At 43.0% G+C, this 20,229-nt stretch overlaps 1 protein-coding gene across 6 annotated transcripts in view; it reads left to right on the top strand.

Annotated features, from left to right (window-relative positions):
• Positions 1-20,229, top strand: part of Smarca2 (SWI/SNF related, matrix associated, actin dependent regulator of chromatin, subfamily a, member 2) — a 163,435-nt gene that overhangs the window by 92,522 nt on the left and 50,684 nt on the right. For all 6 annotated transcript variants that reach the window (XR_007835478.1, XM_051199842.1, XM_051199841.1 and 3 more), the window contains 4 exons: positions 2,306-2,469; positions 6,878-7,105; positions 12,041-12,118; positions 16,578-16,796. Coding sequence is in view for 5 of the 6 variants with exons in the window: in XM_051199842.1 (XP_051055799.1) it covers positions 2,306-2,469; positions 6,878-7,105; positions 12,041-12,118; positions 16,578-16,796 (689 nt within the window). In the remaining variant the exon portion in view is untranslated. The remainder of the gene's footprint in view (positions 1-2,305; positions 2,470-6,877; positions 7,106-12,040; positions 12,119-16,577; positions 16,797-20,229) is intronic.

The raw sequence follows: 20,229 nt of genomic DNA, 5'->3' as shown, positions 1-20,229 counted from the left end.
CCAGGTGCCAGTTTCTCTTCCTGGCTGCTAAGGAACCAATGCCATTATTTCTCCTTACACTATTTCAGAAGTATTTCTGTTTGTTTGTTCGGCTTGACTTGCAGTTTAAGGCAGAGGACAAACATGTGGGTGATGACTCCTTTGGAGTAATCTAATGCTGCAACTGGCATTACTTACAAAGAAGTATATTTCAAGACACAAAATGTACCTGGAGCAAGCTTACAATGTTATACTCTTCTCAAACTGAACCCTGTGTAGGATATCAACTGTAGGGTTAGGGAGGTCTTTAAGACTTGTAGCTTAGTAACGGAGTGTTTACTTACCAGGTCCTAGGTTCAATCCCTAACTTAAGGGTGGGTGTGTTTTTCGTAAAGAATTCTCCATTTATGGAGGAGTAAGAGCTCTAGTTTAGATTTTCACGCCCCCCTTCCAAGTCCTTTGTGTAAAATGTTTGCTCCCCAGAATGTCTTTACTGGGACATGGTTGAATCTATAAGAGAGGTAGGGCCTAGTGGGCCATCTCTGGGTCCATGGGGACATACCTTTCAAGGAGATGATGGCCCCCAGTCCCTCCCTTAGGTTTTTTTTTTTTTTTTTTTTTGTCCTAGCCAGCTTTTCTATGCACACACTTTGGTCGTGATACTGTTTTGTGAAGGGCATGTAACAAACTTGCCCATTAATAATGGAGAGGGGTATCTAAAACTGTGAGACGGTCATCAAACATTTCCCTTCTGTGTAGAAGACTGTAACTGGAAAGGCAGTATGGAGAAGGTCTCCTGCAAAGCGAAACATGTCTTCCCTTGGTCTGCATCATGGACAAAAAAAAAAAAAGATTTGCAAGTTTCAGACCCCAGTCAATAAACCACCCCTCCCCCAAGGTTAGATTCCTGCAGTTCCCCCTGGAAGGATTTGAGCAGTTCACCAAACAAAAAACAAAAAAACAAGAAACAACAACAACAAAAACTCTAATTTAGAAAGTAAGGCCAGTCTAAAGAACATCGCTTTGTTACAGGAGGAGAGCTCCCGACCACCGCTCCTAATCCCCACTTGCTGTATTTGGGGGACTGATCCCCCCTACCCCTCCCGAGAGTGCTCATTATTTCTACAAAAATGTGGAAACCAGATCCTCCATGCTTGGGAACTTGGCCCTAGTGAGTAACTTGATTCCTTTGGCTGGCGCCAGTTAAATGTTTTAATCCTCTGACATAAATCGTAGTATATTTTCAACCTAAAAAAAGAACAACTCATAGGAGCAACATGTGTCCAGTGGCCAGCCAGGGAGTATCATGTAACATGCTTAGCTGTTCCCCATCAGCCTGTTCAGAATCCAGCATCACTACATCCCTAGTGAAATGCGTTCAGGTGGGACACTGGTGAGTTCTGCGCTGTCCCTTCCACGTGGGTTTTATGAAGAGGCTAGATAAATCTGTTCCAGATGGCTAGAGCGGAGCACAGGTGTGCCCACAATTGAGCACCACACTCCGGGATGGGGATCGGGGATCTCTGCTGAAGCCTATACTCTTCAACACTCTTTACTATGACCATTCTGGCATCTAACAGCCTGCTTAGTTCATTGATGTTTGTTTAGCATCTTTTTCTTTTTCTTTTTTTCTTGTATTTATTTTATTTATTTTTTTTTGCAGTGCTGGGGATCTTTATTTAAATATTAATTTATGTTTTTACATTCCAATCCCATTCCCTCCCTCCTCTCCTCCTGTTCCCCCACACCCCACACCCCACCGCCACCCATCTTACCTCCTATCTGTTCCTGTCTGTTCCTTAGGTTTAACATCTTTTAACCTTTAAAAGTGAACAGAGGTTCACTTTTAGAGATCGTGGCCTAGAGTCTTCAGAATGGAAGCAGTAAATACGCCCTTGTTTTAATGCCTCTCAGGAAAAGTTGCTTTAAATCATTGTAATCACTGTTTTCAGGCATTCTCGGATACATGTACATGGGTGGCTTTTAAATTATTTATTTTCAATTCCAAAAACAAGTTCAGGAAATGTTTTTATTATATCTTAGAGTAAGAATGTTCTAGAATTTGTGAAGTTGCAAAGGTATCTGGTCAGAAACGTGTAAACATTCTTTCCTTTCTTTCCTTCTTCTTTTTTTTTTTTTTTTTTTTTTTTTTTTAATTGCAAAATGCTTTAAGTTCCTTCCAAAACTACAGAAATCTCAACAATTACCTCACCAGTGCTTAAGAGGACCATGGATGTATTTCTCAAGGAAGCAGGCATTTTGGTCTGGGACTCTGCCTTTTCCGGACAGGAGTTAATTGGCAAATTTATTTTTCTTATCCCCTCAGGCACCACCAAGTCTGAAGATCGAGCTGCTTTGCTGAAGAAATTCAATGAACCTGGGTCCCAGTATTTTATTTTCTTGCTGAGCACACGAGCTGGGGGCCTGGGCTTAAATCTTCAGGCCGCTGACACAGTGGTCATCTTTGACAGCGACTGGAATCCTCATCAGGTGCGCATACCTACTTGGGTACCAAGGCTTTTCCTCTGGAGAGGAAGGGGAAGATTATCAGTTTCATCACTCACATTTATAGGACAGAGCACATTTCTAAATGACCAGGCAATTTCTCCAAAGGAGAAATAGCCCAGCCAATTATTATGGCTGTTTTCTTATCTCCCTTGGAGCATAGCTATTTCCGTGTTATACCCAAGCCTGCCAAGAGCCCAAGAGTGGGCTGGAAAACTCACTTTCTGTCTTAATCCCATCTCTTGGGACTGCCATTGAACAAATTGCATCTGGTGAAGGATAAATCAAAAATGTTCCAGGGGCTGTCGGTGGAGTTCAGTGTCGGACCATGAGCTTAGCTTTCATGAGGCTCTGCCTTCAAAACTCCAGGACCAGTAATTGTAGAAACAAACTGAAGAATATAACAGCTAGCCCCCATTGAGCACTCTCTCCACACTGGCCTCCTGGTGTGCCTGGCTTCACTCAGTTTTCACAATTACCCTGAAAGAGCATGAATGTTACTATTTACATTTTTGCCATTAAGGAGACTGAGTCTCAGGTGAGTTATATAAGTTCTTCAAGGACGGTTTGTATAGGTTAATTAACCTTCTATTTTGTATCTCATTTAAAATCACCAGAAAAGAAATATCCTATCCAGAGTATTTGTTGGCCAATAAATGTTGGCCAAATCCTCTACGCCACAGGTTTCCTAACAACCCTAGGGCAGGGGGCATTTACCTGTAAGATACTGGGTAGAATGATGCCAGCAGAGGGTTTCATTCACAGTGTAACCACCCCTGGATTCCAACCGCTAAAAGGGGGGGACTGCACTTCTTATATGTGAACAAGAACGGTGTCCATCTCAGCCAGGCTCCTCAGCAATTGGCTATACTCAGTTAATCACATGCTCATACGGCATGGTGATTGGTTGGGAAGGTGCAGTGGCAGGGGCTTCCAAACAGTGCTGCTGACTGGAAGGGAAGTGTACATTAGAATTGATGGAAGCTCTTAAGAAACACAGGCCTGCCTCTTACTGACTGCCGCCCCAGCCCTCATTCAATGAGCCTGGGTACCTGTGAGTTGCACTCGATCCCAGTTATTCTCGGTGGATGAGAAGATTGAAACAGAGCTAAGAGTGGGAGCCGCCAGTAGAATCTGCTTGCTTCAAGTTCAGCAAGACTTTTTGGGTATTTATTTCAGTTTCCCTGGTTGCATTCTGCAGTTTCAGGCAGGGTTTCCTGTGGTTTTCTTCCTTCCTCTTTGCTTTTACTGTCTGACCTACATGGAAGTAAAGGGAGAATGCATAAATCTGGGATTACCAAATTTATCCTGCACTTACCAGACCCTTCAAAATGTTGATGAGAAACATGACTTTGGATTGCCATTTTTCAACTGGAAGTTCCAAGGCTGTATAACAAAACAAGTAACCATAAAGTGTCCAGAGGGGCCCTCTTCTTAACTGGGCACTTGAGTTCAGGTAGCATGTCTTAGTGTTTTCTTGCTGTGAAGAGACACCACAACCACAGCAACTCTTATAAAGGAAGACACTAAATTGGGGCTGGCTTACAGTTTGAGAGGTTCAGTCCATTAACATCATGGTGGGAAGCAAGGCAGCATACAGGCAGACACGGTTCCGGAGAGGAAGCTAAGAGTTCTACAACCGGATCTTAAGGCACAGAGCCTTACACATAAATGAGGGCCATGAAGTTTGAGATTGAAACCCAGACATAAACAAGACCTCGTGACACAGGTCCATAATGTCAGCTGTCAGGGAGGCAGAAGCAGGAAGATTGCGAATTCATCTGGTTTTAGGTTATGGAGTGACTTCAGGGCCAGGCTAAGCAATATTTAGTGGTACTTTGTCTCAAAAAGTAAAAGCCAGCAGGGTGGGGGAGGAAGCTGCATGCGTTCAGCCTTTAATCCCAGCACTCTGGAGACAGGGGCAGGTGGATTTCTGAGTTTGAGTATTATAGTATATTATGTATAACATTATGTCTAATATTATGTATGAGGCTGGGGTTTTAATCTCCAGCACTGCCACAAACAAATGAACAAACAACAGTAAAAACTAAGTAAAATAAAAATATAGAGAGAAATCTCAGAAATATTAACCCACCTAATAATTACAGCACTTAGTTCTTGTTTATACCATGCAGCCTAGGGACTCAGCATTCTGTAAATCTCCATCCTAGAAATTAGAAGTGCTAAACTGTGGCTACTTTCCAAATAGACAGGTGATCTAGCACACAAACCCAAAGTGCTGTCTCTGCCACCAAAACTGGTGCCACAAATTCCCAAGGACTCTTGTCCTTGTCATTTGCTGACACCTGCGTTTTAGTATTGTGGTTTTGTTTTTGGCCTCTTTTACATGGAGGGCAGAATATTATTACCCCTTCTGGGTAAGCCTGGTCTAAGATTACCCCTTTTGGGCAAGCCTGATTTGCTACCAGCTGAAAGAGGAGACTAGTTTTCATGTTTGGAGCAGAAATATGGTGATTGGTGGAGGGACTAGTCTCCTTGGAGAGAACAGTTTTTCCTCCTGCTCAGAGAGCCCAGGTCTTTACTAGGAAGGATCCCTGTGACAGAAATGATTGGCTCACCTTAGCTCTAATGGAGAGGTTGATGACAGAGCCTGTCATTGTCTGCTGCTTAAGCGTACTAGTGAAGATGTGTTGGAAGTGATGATTGGTTCAAGCCCTCCACAGGGGAGCACTTTAATTACTTATTTTACACTGTCCTCTTAAGAGAATAATCTGATGCTCTAATCCCCACTGTGCTCACGGTTCAGCACAAGATGTTTACATGAATTTGTTCACATAGTTTGTTCTGAGGACAAACTTCTGCCTAATTAATTGCCCAGTTTCAAAGGTCCCTGCAGCATGAGCAAGTCTCTTGGGCATACTTTCCTCCACTTGTGCTGCACAGATGGCAGGAACCTGGGCTGATTGGAAGAGCAAGCTTATAGTTGCGAGTCAGCCATGTTCAGAGTGTAATGCTAGGAATTCAAGAAACAGAGCAGCCGGGCATTGGTGGCACACGCCTTTATTAATCCCAGCGCTCTGGAGGCAGAAGCAGGCAGATCTCTGTGAGTTCAAGGCCAGCCTGGTCTACTGAGCTAGTTCCAGGACAGGCTCCAAAGCAATACAGAGAAACCCTGTCTCAAAAAATAAAAAAAATAAATTAATTAATAAATAAATAAAAAAGTAAAAGAAAAGAAAGAAACAGAGCATAGACCTTTTCTTAAAAAAACATGCCCAGACTATGTTTTTATTTAGGTAGCTATAGTTAGGTGATGGCTTCAGAAATTTATGAAAGTTTTTACTTAAAGATTTCATTAAAACCTTTTTCATATTATAAGATTAAGATGTTTAAAGTAGAAGAAACTGTTAAAATATGTGTAAACAAAATGCAAACTATTTTTTTAAAAAACACCTCTAGGGGCAGTGTGAACATTGTCAGTTGCTGGTGTTCGATGCGGTCCCTATTTTTTTGTGGCACAGGTAGATGTGCACACATGGGACCAAATATACATGCTCATTCACAGCTTTAGTCCCCAGGTACAGCTTTGTGTCATTGAGGCTTGTGATAATTCGTGTCTCTGCTGGTGCACACCACAATCTGCCGTAATCGGTAATCTGGAACTATTGATGGTTGGCCTTCTCATTTGAAAAAAATAAATAGGTATTGTTTAACAACAACAAAACAAACAAAAACAAAACAAAATGCTCATTCTTAATTTATGAGTATTTATGTATACCCATGGACCCATGGTAGTTTCTTCAGAATAAACTTCCAAAAATGAATTTTGAGGCAGAACCACACCCAATATTTACATCTTGGCATCTGTGCCAATATCTTCCCTCCCCTTCCTCCCCCCAATTCTCTAGTATGTATGTATGTATGTATAATAAAATGTGCATGCTTTATGTATGTATATACAATACATGAAAATGCAATTCAGTGAGATAATGGTTATTACCATATTGCAATGAAGAGATTGTGTGTCTTTCTACTTGAAAATTTTTTTGTAGGTCATAATCTAGATTTTAACTCTGGCGTTGGTCGTACTGGTGTTTGTTTCAGTGAAGGGTTAATTATCATGGCAAACCTATAGGCAGATAAACTACCTGTAAAGCAAGGTTTCAAATCCTGAGATGTTATTTCACATGGTTAATTTAAGTCTAGACTTCCTCAATAGGAAATGACCTTGAACTTTTCCAAAGACAGTAGTGGGAGGGGGTTTTTTGTGGACTTTGTTATTGTTGTTGTTCTTGTTTGTTTGTTTGTTTTACACATGAGCAAACTCTAGCCTTTGTAAGGGCTGGTTTTGGAACCCTCCCACATCTCCCTCTTAGGTGTTTGCTGGGTTAATCCAGGTACCTGGTTCCTCATAGCATATTGTTCTCAAAAACAGGATCTGCAGGCCCAAGATCGAGCTCACCGTATCGGCCAACAAAACGAGGTTCGGGTTCTGAGGCTCTGCACTGTCAACAGTGTCGAAGAAAAGATTCTCGCAGCTGCGAAATACAAGCTGAATGTGGATCAGAAGGTTATCCAGGCGGGCATGTTTGATCAGAAGTCATCTAGCCACGAGCGGAGAGCATTCCTGCAGGCCATATTGGAGCATGAAGAGGAGAACGAGGTATTACAGAGAGCCGAGTTTCTGAAATCTAGCAGTGACCTTTTGTCTCCAAGGGATTAAAATAATGTCTTTGTTCCTTCAAGAATTTTCTGGGCTGGTGTTAATTAAAATGACTAAATTAGCTGCTATCTTAATACCCCAAACACAGAAAACCTCTAAAGGTTATTCACAGAAGTGTCTTAAGAACTATTGCCAAAGAATTCTCTAAGCTTAGCCTATGGGATATTTCCCTGTCCTCTTGGGGGTTGGGTACACCAAGTATATTTTATTGCGTTGCGAGTGCTGTCTCCTATAGGCAGCCTGTGGAACTGCAGGAATTATACTTTGTAGAACTCCAATTACAGTCTAGGTTCTACTTCGTTTTTTCTTCTCTCATACTCCAAAGCTCCCCTCCCACTCCTCGACTCTGTTGCTGTTTAATAAAGGAAGTGTTCAACACACTTATAGGTCAGTCCTTTACAACATCTTTGGCTCATGAGTTTGGAAAGCTTGACCTTTACGTCCACAAAAGAGAATCTTTTAAGATCTGAGCCAAAGGGGAGAAAAACACCCAAGTCCTAAAGTCTCTATTTACAAAAATTGCCGAAGTTGTGCAAATGATATTTTGGTTGTATATCTTTTATTGAGTCGTTTGTTTTTTTGGGGGGCTGGGGGGTGGGGTTGCTCTGTATTGCTTTAGTGCCTGTCCAGGAACTAGCTCAGTAGACCAGGCTGGTCTTGAACTCACAGAGATCCACCTGCCTCTGCCTCCTCAGTGCTGGGAGTCACTTTGTCCTTTTAGATGACCAGTATCAGTCATTTTATGCTAAATATAGCTAAGTACAGCTCTATGTTAGAATACTTGCCTTTGCTTGTGTTAGACGCTGGGGCCACTCTGTACATACACAGACATACACAGAGACTCAAATTATCAGCCTAAAATGGACTTGAAGTACATTAAAGAACATATCTTACCATGAAGCTGTCCAGGGATGAACACATTTGCTTTTGTGTACCCTTGCTTAAAAGTTAGAGTATAAGTTTATTTTACATACATACCCAGAATACTATTCTCATTGCATATGCGCAGTTTGGCTTTGTGTTTTTGAAGTCCTCTATAAATTAAACATTAAATTCTTTTAAAGGTCTTTATTTTTTTCCTTTAAAAACAGATTTTTAAAAAGTATTCTAATTATAGTACCACCTCCTCCTAGATCCTCCCTAGCTGCCCACCCACCCAAATCACATCAATTCTTGCTCTCTTATTGTGAGTGGTTATCAGGTAGAGATAGCTTCCCGGTTAGGGATGTGGGGCTGTGTCCACTTCCTCCCTCAGAACTGGAATCCCCTCAGGCCCAGACCTGTACAGGCCCTATTGATGAGTTCACATGTGTGCCATTCTTGCTGTGTTTAGAAGCCCTGTTTCCTTGGTGTCCTTCATTCCCTCTGCCTCTTAGTCTCTACAGGGTTCAGGGAATTGATGGAGAGACCCCACTTAGGACCCAGTGTTCCAAGATCTCTCACTCTCTGCACATTGTCTGTGGGTCTCTGAGTTTACTCTGATGATGGCCGAGCAAGACACTGATCTATGAGTGTAGCAGGATGTCGTTAGAGTCGTTGTGTTGCTATATTCTTTTAGCAGAACAGTAGTATTTGCTTTTCCCCTCAGGTCCCTGGCCTGTTAATCTCAGGTTCTTGACCATGCAAGCAGTGTTGGGAATAGGTCCCACCCAATGGAGTGGGCCTTAAATTCAATCAGATGTTGCTTGGTTAGTCCCACAGGCTTTGCGACACTATTGTACTAGTGCATCTTGCGTACATGTCACCATTGTGAATGGAAGGGTATATAGCTGGGTTGGTGTTTACCTTTCTGCTTTAGTATAGCATGCAGAGTACCTTCCAGAACCCTGAACACTCGTCAGTAAAGAAGGCTCTAGGTAGGCATCCTCAGCTTGACTTCTCCATGTTCTGTGAGTTGTGTAGGTGTTGTCTTCAGCAATAGGGCCTTACCATCAGTTTGTGGAGGGCACCCAATAGTCTTAGAAATGTCCTGGGTGTTTGGAGGTTCCCATGGGGCCCCTTTGGCCAAAAACTCAATTAGATATAAGCCATTCCCAGAACTGGAGTCTTCATTTGGTGACGAGAGATGTCCACATAGGGACTCCTCTTCCCCGCTGCTTGGTGATTTCATTTAGATCACCATCATATATGTATGCACTTTAGAGTTTCCATGTGATCCCTCAATGGCCCTTAGTTTTAACTGCCCCTCCCTGTATTCCCTCCCTCACCCTTTTCTCTTTCCATATCCATCTGATCCTTCTGGTCCAGTCTCTGCCCCCATCGATCCATAGCTATTTTATTTCTCCTTCCTAGGAAGGTACATCCCTCCCCACTAGCCCCTTGCTCTGTATCTAACATCTGTGGTTGTATGGATTATGGCATGCCTCTCAAAGGCTTAAAAGCTGACATCCACATAGAATCGAATACATGTTTGTCTTTTGGGGTCTGGGTTACTTCACTGAGGGTGAATTCTTTTCTAACTTTATCCATTTACCTGGTTCCCTGGCCAGTGTGGCCAGCAGGTTTCTAAGAAAAGACTGCCTTGGGTGTTGGGCAGTGAGGCAAAGATATAAAATCTTTCTTATATAGTCTTCATTTCTGAAATGAGCCTGCATATGAAGTAGAGACTGATAGGTAAAAGGATCCTGAAATGAGTCTTTTTGCAAAGTGAAGAGTGTTTTGGTATGGTACCTACTAATTTATCTGATACATACATACATACATACATACATACATACATACATAATGATTAATTACCCATTGAATTTCAGGAAATAATGGGAAATGAAATTGTTCATGTGTACTCAAACATTCTCACACATCTAAAGCTTTTTTAAATCTCAAATAATTCACGTTTTTAAAGTTGAAGATTAGATACAGATTTAGGAGTTAGAATGTCAGGTGTCTTTTGCTTTTGTTTCTACATTTGACCATTTCCTAAAACACTATGGGCTAGTGAGATGTGGCTCAGCAGGTAAAGGTGTTTGCTGCCAAGCTTGTCAAACTGAGTTTGGGCCTCAGGACCCACATGTTGGAAGGAGACAACTGACTCCCACAACTTGTCTTTTGATGTCCTCACACACACCATAGCACATGGATTCCCATAATAAGTACATATTGAGTAAATAATATAAATATCAAATACATTTCAAATAATAAATGATATGGTAAAAATATTTAACCCACCATGCTAAATGACATCTACAGTGACAAAGCATGATGTGGTCGTAGAGCTGGCAATCAGCTAGGAATTTCCATTGCATTCTTGTATACTTTTTAAAGACCTTGTAAAAATGTTACCTGACCAGGTGGGATGGTAGCAATTAAGCTTGGAGTTTTCCAGACTTCCTAAGGCGCCAGGAAAGGCTGATCTCCCTCAGGCCTGCAAATCACCATGTAGGGCCTACTTGGGAGTTCCTTGCCAAAGGTTCCTCACTATTAGCAACCTGCTGGGGCTCCCCATCCCTTCCTGACTATGACTGTGTCAGGCAACTGTTACCAGGCTCTGGTCCATGCCCTGATGTGAAGTCAATGGGGGACCTTTGCAGATTACAGTGAATGGCTTCTGTCCCAGCAGTCCAGGGCAGTGCAGGGTGCCATAATCCCAGCTGGCATGAAATATGAGTACAAAGAACACAGCAAGAATCCTTGTAAACTTACAGACAATTTGTGCTCTAGGGACAGGTGTCCTGGCAATTTCTAGGAGAATCTACTGATGCCTATCTTGCCTGGGTACACCTATGGCCTTGTTGTGTGGGGGACAAAACACGGGTGGCTCTAGGGACAGTGAAGGCAAATGAAGACCTCTGTTTATTAATGCTTTAGCCAGGTACATGATCTTATAAGGGCTGAGCCCCCTCTCTAGCTAGTCTGCCTGCCTCCTCATAATGTGGAATGTAATATTTAGACAGATTGACTTTAATCAACACAGGAATGAATTAAATTGGAAGGGTTTTCAGTAGTAATTATTGTTTTGAATCATATATTTTATTGAGTTGCATTCCTTTATTAAGTCCCTGCAGTGTGCAAAGTGTCTTGGGAGCTGACATCATCTAGCTTAGGCTGCTGGAATTTTATTTAAATCTTGGAAGCCACAGCATAGTGTTAGTTTCTAAAACCTTGAGAACCATTGGTTTCTGAGAAATTAACAGATAATGTGCTTTTGTTTAGCTGAATGTAAAATTTAGGAACTTTTAGGCCTTATGTAATCACTTTTTGTACTTCATTAGATTGTTTTAATTGGGTAGAGTCTTGTGGTATTTTTGCATTGATAGGTTTTAATTTTGTCCTAACAGTAGTTTTAACCACCAGCAATAATAGTGCCTACTAAAGACCATTGACTCAACCTATCTCAAAGGTTCTATGTTTGGTACCTATGTGTGATTTTTTTCCCCCCTTGTCCTGGTACTTAGTGACAAAAACTCATTGTTTTGTGTAAATCTTTGAAAATGAAAACATTCATATTTGCAGTGTCATCAGTGGAATTAGTAGAATTATCATTAAGTAAATCTTTTGCTGTGGGTTTCTATAGTTTAAGGCTGGCATCCTCCTGTGAAGTAGATGTCACGCCTGTGTTGCTGATGAGGTCATGGAGGCGGGGAGACATTAAGTAGCTGGCTTTAAAAGTTGCAGGAAGATCCACACCCAGGAGAGCTGATGTTTCTTAGAGAGCAGATTTCCCCTCCCTAGACAGATTTCCTGCCCGAAAGAGTTTGAAAAGCTCGCAACATACGAATGGCAGGTACTAAACTGAGGAGTGCTTTCCTTCCCTTTCCTTTCTGTCTAAACAAGACAGAATACACCACCACCACCACGCCCTCCCCCCCCACACACACACACAAACTCTCTCCCATCTCTGTTCTTAAAGCCTGTTCAATCATTCTGTTCTTAACTCAGGAAGAAGATGAAGTACCAGATGACGAGACCCTGAACCAGATGATTGCTCGCCGGGAAGAAGAGTTTGATCTTTTTATGGTAATGTTGCAGGAATCATGGGAAACCACTGCCTTCCTCTTTTCCCCCTTTTTTGGTGTTCATGGTGCCTGCAGCCTGCATACCGGGTAGAACCCTGGCCCTGGAGCCTCTGCATTTCTTTTGATTCAGAGTCTGCATGCAAACTGGCTGGATTTAGCCTGCAGACTTATTGTGTTTGGCCCACATAGCAGTTCTTAAGATTTTGTATTTGTTGCCAGCATGAAAAGAATCCTGATGTCTGGCTTCCTTTGGAAAATGAGATGGGGCAGTGTTGGTCCCGCAGCTCTGTATAGAAACAGTTGGCCAGAGCTGAGTCACAGCTTCACCCGCTGGTCAGGCTATATGGTCCACAATTTCCCAGGGACCCACTTCTAATCCCAGCCAAGTGTCAGACTGGACAACACCCTCTTCTCAAAGCGTTCAGCTTGCAACTGTACCCTAGTCAGCTTCCCTTCAATAGGAGCAGGTGAACAGCAACAACCCTTAAAACTGTCCCGGGGAATATACATAAGCAAGTGAATACAACCTTTGAGGTGTGTGCATAAGAAGATAAGGCCGTGGTTCAGAGAGCAAAACCTGCTTCCCATTACAGAACATTGGTATTTTAGAATCTGTTGAACATGGCTTTCACCTTGAAGTTCAGTGATCTACATCATCAATTTGATTTACATGCAGTGGAGGTTGGGGGACAAGCCCCATCTGTGGGGGAGGCTGCTCAGCAACTATAGAATTGTGGGTCCTGCCTTCTTCAGGCTCTTCCACTCTGTCTTAAGTGGCCAGAATGGTCCTGGGTATGCGGTCGATATGTGACAGATCTTGGAATGAGTGGTGAGCTTCGCAGTTTCAGGCTTTGTCTAAATGGGAGGGCAGATCTGGACGGTAAAGTGTAGGGTTCACTCCAGGACTTGCAGTCATTCTGATATTCATCTCAGGCATTTAGCCTGATGGTAGAGGGACAGAATATGGGTGCCCCACAGCTGCAGTGTTGGAACACTGTAGAACCCTGATCATAGGCACCAGTTGGAAAGCCCTGAGGTCTTGGATAATGCACTCTGCATGAGTAAGACACAGTGAGGAAAGGTGTGTTAAAGATTCTATTACTGATGCTGGGGCTATACGGTGGAGATGTGAGACCCCGTTAGCCAGAAATCACAAGTTTCGAAGAAAAGCTAGGAATCCACACAGTTTGACTCAACCTCAGCATTAAAGTGTGCAACTAAATTCAGGACTTTTACTAATATTATTCTATAGCATTGCAGGCCAAAGGAAACAGAACTAAGCCAAATATGACCCAATGGGTTTGCAATCTCTGCCTTTTTAGCTTAGGAGGGCTCGAAATAGAGCTAAGGCTGAGCGGATGCTTGCATCATTTGTGGGGGGGGGGCATTGTTTGTTTGGATGGCTTTTGTCCAGAGAATACAGATTGTGCCCACACATAATGACTCCCAATAAAAGATCATTAACTCTCAGAAAAATGCAGGCATCCATGGCCATAACTCCTAGCTTAGGAAACAGAATTCTTCCCTACCCAGATGATGCCATTTTAGAGAGACAGAACAGATGCATGGTCTTCTGATGTCACTGTCCACATTTACACATCAGGAATAACCATCTGTCTCTGAGGAACTTAGACATAGGTGACTGGGGAACCCTGAGGCAGAGGCTTCCCTGGATGTAACCCAGCGCTGCCTTGACCTCAGATACTCTCAAATTAGATTTGGCTCAGAGACAGTCCCTGGTGGCGCTGAGATCAGGGAGAAGGAGTGCCTCTCCTTCCTTCTTTGAGGCTGGACTTTTGTAGAAATTGACAACCTCAGGCCAAAATGACAAGCGTGTCGAAGGCCGAGTCTTCCTTTGACAAGGAATGAGTCCGTGTCCCACGAAGAATAGGCTTGTAACGGGCCAGACTGGCTAAAGGACCAATGTTCTTTTGTAGACACCTTAGCTTTGTGAGCTCTCGTACCTGTCTTTTAAGTATTAACCTCTACTTGGGGAGGGGAGCCACACAGGTTTTTGTTTGGTTGAATTTTGAAAACCTAGCTGTCTGGCTGCCTTTGGCCACTTTGCTGTTTGTTAGCACCCTCCACCAGGGGGCAGGAAATAGAATCTGAGTCCACGCCAGCTACTCTGATTAAAAGAGTGTAGTGAGAGACGAGAATGAAATGTGAGCTGGCCAAGTCTCTGGGTCTCATATATCTAAAGTCTCTATTTATTCTTAAGAATTATTTCTGTGCCTCACATTAGTATAGACTTATTTTGATGTATAGATTCTGTAAACAAATAGTGTCTTTAAAATAGCAATCTTTTAACAGTGGTATTGCTTTCTCTATCTAAAACCAAGACATCAAATAACTCACCTTTTATACTGATAACCTGTGAGTTTTATTTACCTAAAAATTTTATTGGATAGTAACACGTTTCAGATATGTATGTTGAGCCAATATGTAAACAATATGGACTCTTAGAGGCCATATTTGCCACAAAGGCTAAAAATAATTGTGAATGTTAAAGTTTATAGTAAGGCCTTAAGGCAAATATATCCAGATAGTAATTCAATCAAAAGTTAGTCTTTTTACCCAATACTGACTTAAAATGCTACAAGAGGTATTATGGGAGTAGAATCTCCAGAGAAAGACACAATCATTAGGACTTGTACCTAATCATATTTAATTGAATCCACCTTTCTTTTAAAAAAAAATCACATATATGACTTATTTTTACCAGAACAAAAAAGGTGACTTATTCCTCAGTTGTCAACCTACTGCTGCCATTAGGAAGCAGGGATTATCTAGCTAGAACTTGAAGTGGCAACATTTTGTCACAGGGCAGGTCATGGGGAGATTGTGTTCTTACTAGTTACTTGCTAGCTATTAGGAGGTTGCCTCATACAACCTCTGTCTATGTCCTGCTTAAGGAAAGCCTCCTCTTGCTCCCTGCCAAGCCTCCATGGCTAGATCATTTTTTCTGAGCCAGGCATTAGACAGCTGGATTAAGTCTAGCATTACAAGCTAAGTATAGCAAGAGAGAACAGGGTAGCCACATTTATCCGCCAGTGGGGTGCCACCGTGCCCCAAGTTTACCCCGTCCTGCAGAGAGAATGATTTCCAGAAGTGTTGAGGCATAGTTTAAAGAGCCTCGGCCCTTAATTTTTAAGTCACATTTGGGTTCAAGTAGCAAATATTTCCTTCACATTCTATCAGTTTCGGCTTTTAAGGAAAACAAAACAAAACAAAGCAAAACAAACAAAAAAACAAAACAAAAGAAAACCAAAAAAACCTGTTTTATTGACTCCTTGTTTCCCTATGGTAGTACCAGAGGAAGAAGGAGCAGATAAATGACGAATGCTTGATGACTTATTTCATTGTGGGGATGGTCTGTATCTGTGTAACCAGAGTATAGAGAGGGAAAGTGGTGCTTTGTTCTTTTACACATTATCAGATTGTTCTGCTACACTTGGGGGGGGGGGCAGCACATCATTTACTTAGCATAAGGCAGAGTTTCTAAGGAGAAAGTAAGAGGTAGAGGCACAGGCTTCCAGAGGCCACAAGGGGAAGCCATTCCCACATGTACCTTGGCCAGTGGAGAAGAGACTGACATCCGTTGTACTGTAATATTTTCCTAAGAGCTAAACATATAAAAAGTAAGAATTAGGGAATATGTTCCTTTCCTACCTCCATCTCCACTTTGTGCTGAGAAGTTGATGCGCTGGTGACAGCTGACCAGTATAAACATCTGCATCTGCATCCCCTCCACATGTAATAGTGGGTGCTACCCGGGTCCCTAATGCCCTCTCCCTAAATGTTTCTCCCTCTTCAATTAAAATCATAAACCTTCTTGCTCAAGGTTCATGCCCTCAATAGACTTTGTTTTTGTACATGTTGCAAGAATTCACTTGTTTTGGGGAAGCAATGAATTACACAGGCAAGGCTCACGCTTTGCTTTTATTCCCCGTGTATTTATTTATTTGTTTTGCATGTGACATGTGCATGCCACAGTGCATGTGTGTAGGTCAAAGGACAGCTTGCTGGAATTGATTCTTCCCTTCCATCGTCTCGGTCTCATCTCAGAGACAGAACTCAGGTTGTCAGGCTTGGACGCAAGCGCCTTCACTCACTGAAGCCCAGGGCTCACAATCCTAAAATGCATTCTCCTTTTGAATTTTCCCACGGTTACTTGAGGTGGACTTTTGCACACACACAGTAAGCAGATGAGTCCTTAAATAGGGTATTTTCTTTAATGCAAAAGTAAATTCAAATGATGGGTATAGAGGAAGAAAGAGGTTTTACATGTTGAGATCTTCATGTAGACGGTGCGCTTTACGGAGGAATCAGAGCAGGCAAACTAGAATAAGAGGGACAGAAAGGGATACTCCTGCAGTGTGAAAACAACTTCTGAAGATTTTAAGTTCTGTCCCACAGAGTCCTCTTCCCTCTGGTGACACTGTTATCCCTGTCCCCAGCGCATGGACATGGACCGGCGCAGGGAAGATGCCAGAAATCCAAAGCGCAAGCCTCGCCTGATGGAGGAAGATGAGCTGCCCTCCTGGATTATTAAGGATGACGCCGAAGTGGAAAGGCTCACGTGTGAAGAAGAGGAGGAGAAGATATTTGGCAGGGGTTCGCGCCAGCGCCGGGATGTGGACTACAGCGACGCCCTCACGGAGAAGCAGTGGCTCCGGGTAGGTGTGGCTTTTTAAACTCATTCAATGGCTGGCGTGCTTTCTGTGACTTGGCTGGAATTCTTTGCTGTGGACGAGTTGCTGGTGGAAGGGCCTGGGCCCCTGAACATTGAAGGTCATCTTAGTGGTGCCGTGGTCACTCTGTGTTTCCAGGCCATGCTTGGGGAAAAAATAGAGTGGAATTTTTTTTTTTTTTTTTTTTTTTGAGGAGAATTGGCCATAAGAAGTAAGGATCAGATTATTAGGGCTGCGAGACACATTAATGTTTTATGGTCAATTGTCTGGCATTGTTTTTTAGCTGTGTGATTTCATGGTGATAGCACATTTAGATATGGAAGGTTCTTTGGAGTATTTGGTTTTGATGAAGAAATTGAAGACCAGAGAGTGTGGGTGACAGTTGGGAAAGAAATACAGACTCAGTGGCTATCTGACATGTGTGCATGTGCAACATTGGCCCGGCATGACTTTATCTGTTTTAAACACCAATGATACCCGGACTAGACTCATTAATGCTTAGGGGGAAAATGTTATTATTCTAAAGTGTGTGGGGATTTTTTTCTTCTTTTCAGAAAGTGGTAATTTCTCATTTTGACTTGGGACTAAAGTCATAACACTGTTCCTTTGGGACCCCAGAAATAACAGCATACTTGTAGCAGCCATGTGTGGCCAGTGGGGTTCTTTCATTCAAGGGTTTAGCTGTTGTTTCTCATTCTTTTGAGCAGACTTAGTACCTAGCAGGCAGAACAGCCTGGGACATGCTTTCCAGACAGGGCCAGCAAGCAAGCGCTGGAAATAGTATGTGCAGTTGGGTAAAAATCAAACTGAACAGAAGCCAGTGCTGGGCACCATCCATTTTCTCAAAGGGAATATAATTCCCAGGCTTTGTGAGCCAAGGATTTCAAGGCCTGGGTCACGAGTGGGTAGAGAGGAACTGGGAAGGGTGGTGAGATCGGATATCTGAGGCAGATGGTCTTGGTACCACTCAAGGGATGATTTTCTCAGGGTGTTGTGTAATGACATGGATGTGACCTGAATTTCAAAAAGATGGTGCCTGTGGGATTCTGCAATGTGAATTTAAGAAGGCATCACTCATATTTATGGTTGAACAATTGCAGACAAAATAAAACTTGTGTGTGGACCCAGTCAAGGGTTAGGGTAGCCTCAGAACACAGCTCTGTGAATTCCCTTTGTTTTGCTGTTAAGGTTAAAGCTGTATAATTAAGAGTCATTCTATAATGTAGTGTTTTGTTTAATATTCATTTCTGAGCTTGGGAGTAATTAGACTTCCATTCTGTTTATTTAAGCAATATATTAATCACCTGGAGTGTTATTACAGGAGATGAAAGAATCATAATCTAGGCCCACATTTTCAAATCGATTTTTTGATAGGAACAATCTCCTGATGTGATAGGCAAAATAACCCTGCTTGTTGGTCAAGATTAGCAAGCTTATCTTTTGTTTATAATCATAGTGAGTTACTCTTAAGAAGAGTGACAGCATGAATCCTAGGAAGCCCTTCGTGTTAGGATAGTGCCTTGTCATTTACTCTCTCCCTCGGTATGCCGTGTGTAAAGCAACCTAGTGCTTGTGGAAATGAACTATAAGTCTTAGAAAAGCGAAAGTCACTGGCTTCCCAGTAGTGCTTGGAGAACGTTTGTAGAGCGTGCAGCAGTTTCCTGTTTTATCCACCATAGGCACATTTTAAAACCGAAAACGAGACTGTTCTAAAGAACTAACTCCCCTGTGGAAACTGGTATTTATGACCTTTACCCCTAAGGTGCCTGGCAGTGTATCAAGTCATCCAGGAGGGCCGAAACTGTTCTCTGAACAGCTTTAGTGCAATGTCCCTTATTGGTATTCTTTTTGGAAAACGTATCTCATATTCTGTATGGTCTGCTTTCTATTAAGGAAAGACACCTGACCCCTTGATCTAAACCCCCGGGGGAGAAAAATGGACACTCACTGTGCTTTCATGATACTGACCTAGCAATCCTCTTTAATATAAGGCTAGTAAGTATTTGCTGCTTTCTAATGAAATCAAAGGAGCTCTTAGGGGCCTGGGTGTGTGTGGAGATGTTCTGCTGGCGATTGGCATGTTGGGTACTCACAGCCAGTATAGCCTTGAGAAGGGAGACTGGCAAGTACTACAGAGTAAGCTGTGTTCCAGCAAGGCTGAAGCCATTCCCTTTCCTGGCAACACTATTAAGTCTAGTTGGCTAAGGCCTGGAAGATGGAAGGCGGCTGAATGAGCTGGGACCATCCGTGCTCAGCCCACTCCCTCTCGTGCCCATGCCAGGGCGCTGGCTGTCCCCCCCAAAGACAGCACACCGTCTTGTTTTCTTCAGAGCCCCCGAAGCTGAAGGTCAGCCCTGATGATGGGTTCTTCCTCCCTTTGCACGGAATTCTCTTTTCCGCTAGTTCCTCCCCAGCCTTGATTCTGTGTCCTGGAAATAAGAGAACAATGTGTTTTCTGTCTTCACATCGCAGGCACATGGGTAAAATGTTAGAGGACTCAGGTTTAGTCTGGCATGAACTTCCCAGCCCCCCACTTTTGAACTTTCCTCCTCCTTCAAGGCTCAATTCATTGGTTGTTTCAGAAGGGACACTAATTGCACATCCCGTGTGCTTTCACAATTCCTTTGTTTGTCCTCCATCCCAGCACCATCCCAGCTTCCCAGCATCCGTGGGCATTGTTTGAGTTCTTGGCCGGTTGGTAAGCTGGGTCTGGAGCTGTACTTTGTTAGAATTTAGCACTTCCATGTGCAGCTAATATGTGCCTCTGGTTGCCACAGTGAAACACACTATAGGGTAGAGTATAGATATAGGTTTTAGGCCCAAAACATAAGTCAGGGTTATTTCTCAGGTATAAAAAGCCCAAGGTGATGGACAGTTCCTGGGTGAGAGCCCTTGTTCTCCATGGTATACTTCAGGTAGCCTGTTGGTGGACTTTCCTTTCTCACCAGGCCCCACTGCCGCTTCGGCCCCAAATAAACACACGAATGTGATATTAATTATAAAACTGTTGCCCGATGGCTAAGGCTCCTTACTGGCTAGCTCTGTCTTAATTATCAACCCATAACTACTAATCTCTGTATTTCCATGTGTTCTCATCTTACTGAAGAATGCCCAGACCTGTTACTCTTTTGGCGGCCCACATGGCTGCTCTTTCTGGCACCTCTCTGCCTACCTTTCCCAGAATTCTCCCTAATCTCCTAGTCTCACTTATCTTCCTGCCTCTATTGGCTATTGGCCAAACAGTGTTTTATGTATCAACCAATAAGAGAAACTTACACAGAAGGACATCCCCCCCATCAGTAGCCAGGCTGGTGGAGCAGCTGCCAGCTCAGGCAGCCTCTGACTGCATGAGCACTAAGAGATGGAAACATCGTAATGAATGCATGGATAGAGGAACCCGAGGTGGCGCCTCACCTTG

This window comes from Phodopus roborovskii, unplaced genomic scaffold (assembly GCF_943737965.1).
Source record: "Phodopus roborovskii unplaced genomic scaffold, PHOROB, whole genome shotgun sequence".
NCBI lineage: Eukaryota > Metazoa > Chordata > Mammalia > Rodentia > Cricetidae > Phodopus > Phodopus roborovskii.
The sequence above is the reverse complement of the archived record's forward strand: the minus strand, read 5'-3'. Positions and strand labels throughout refer to the sequence as shown.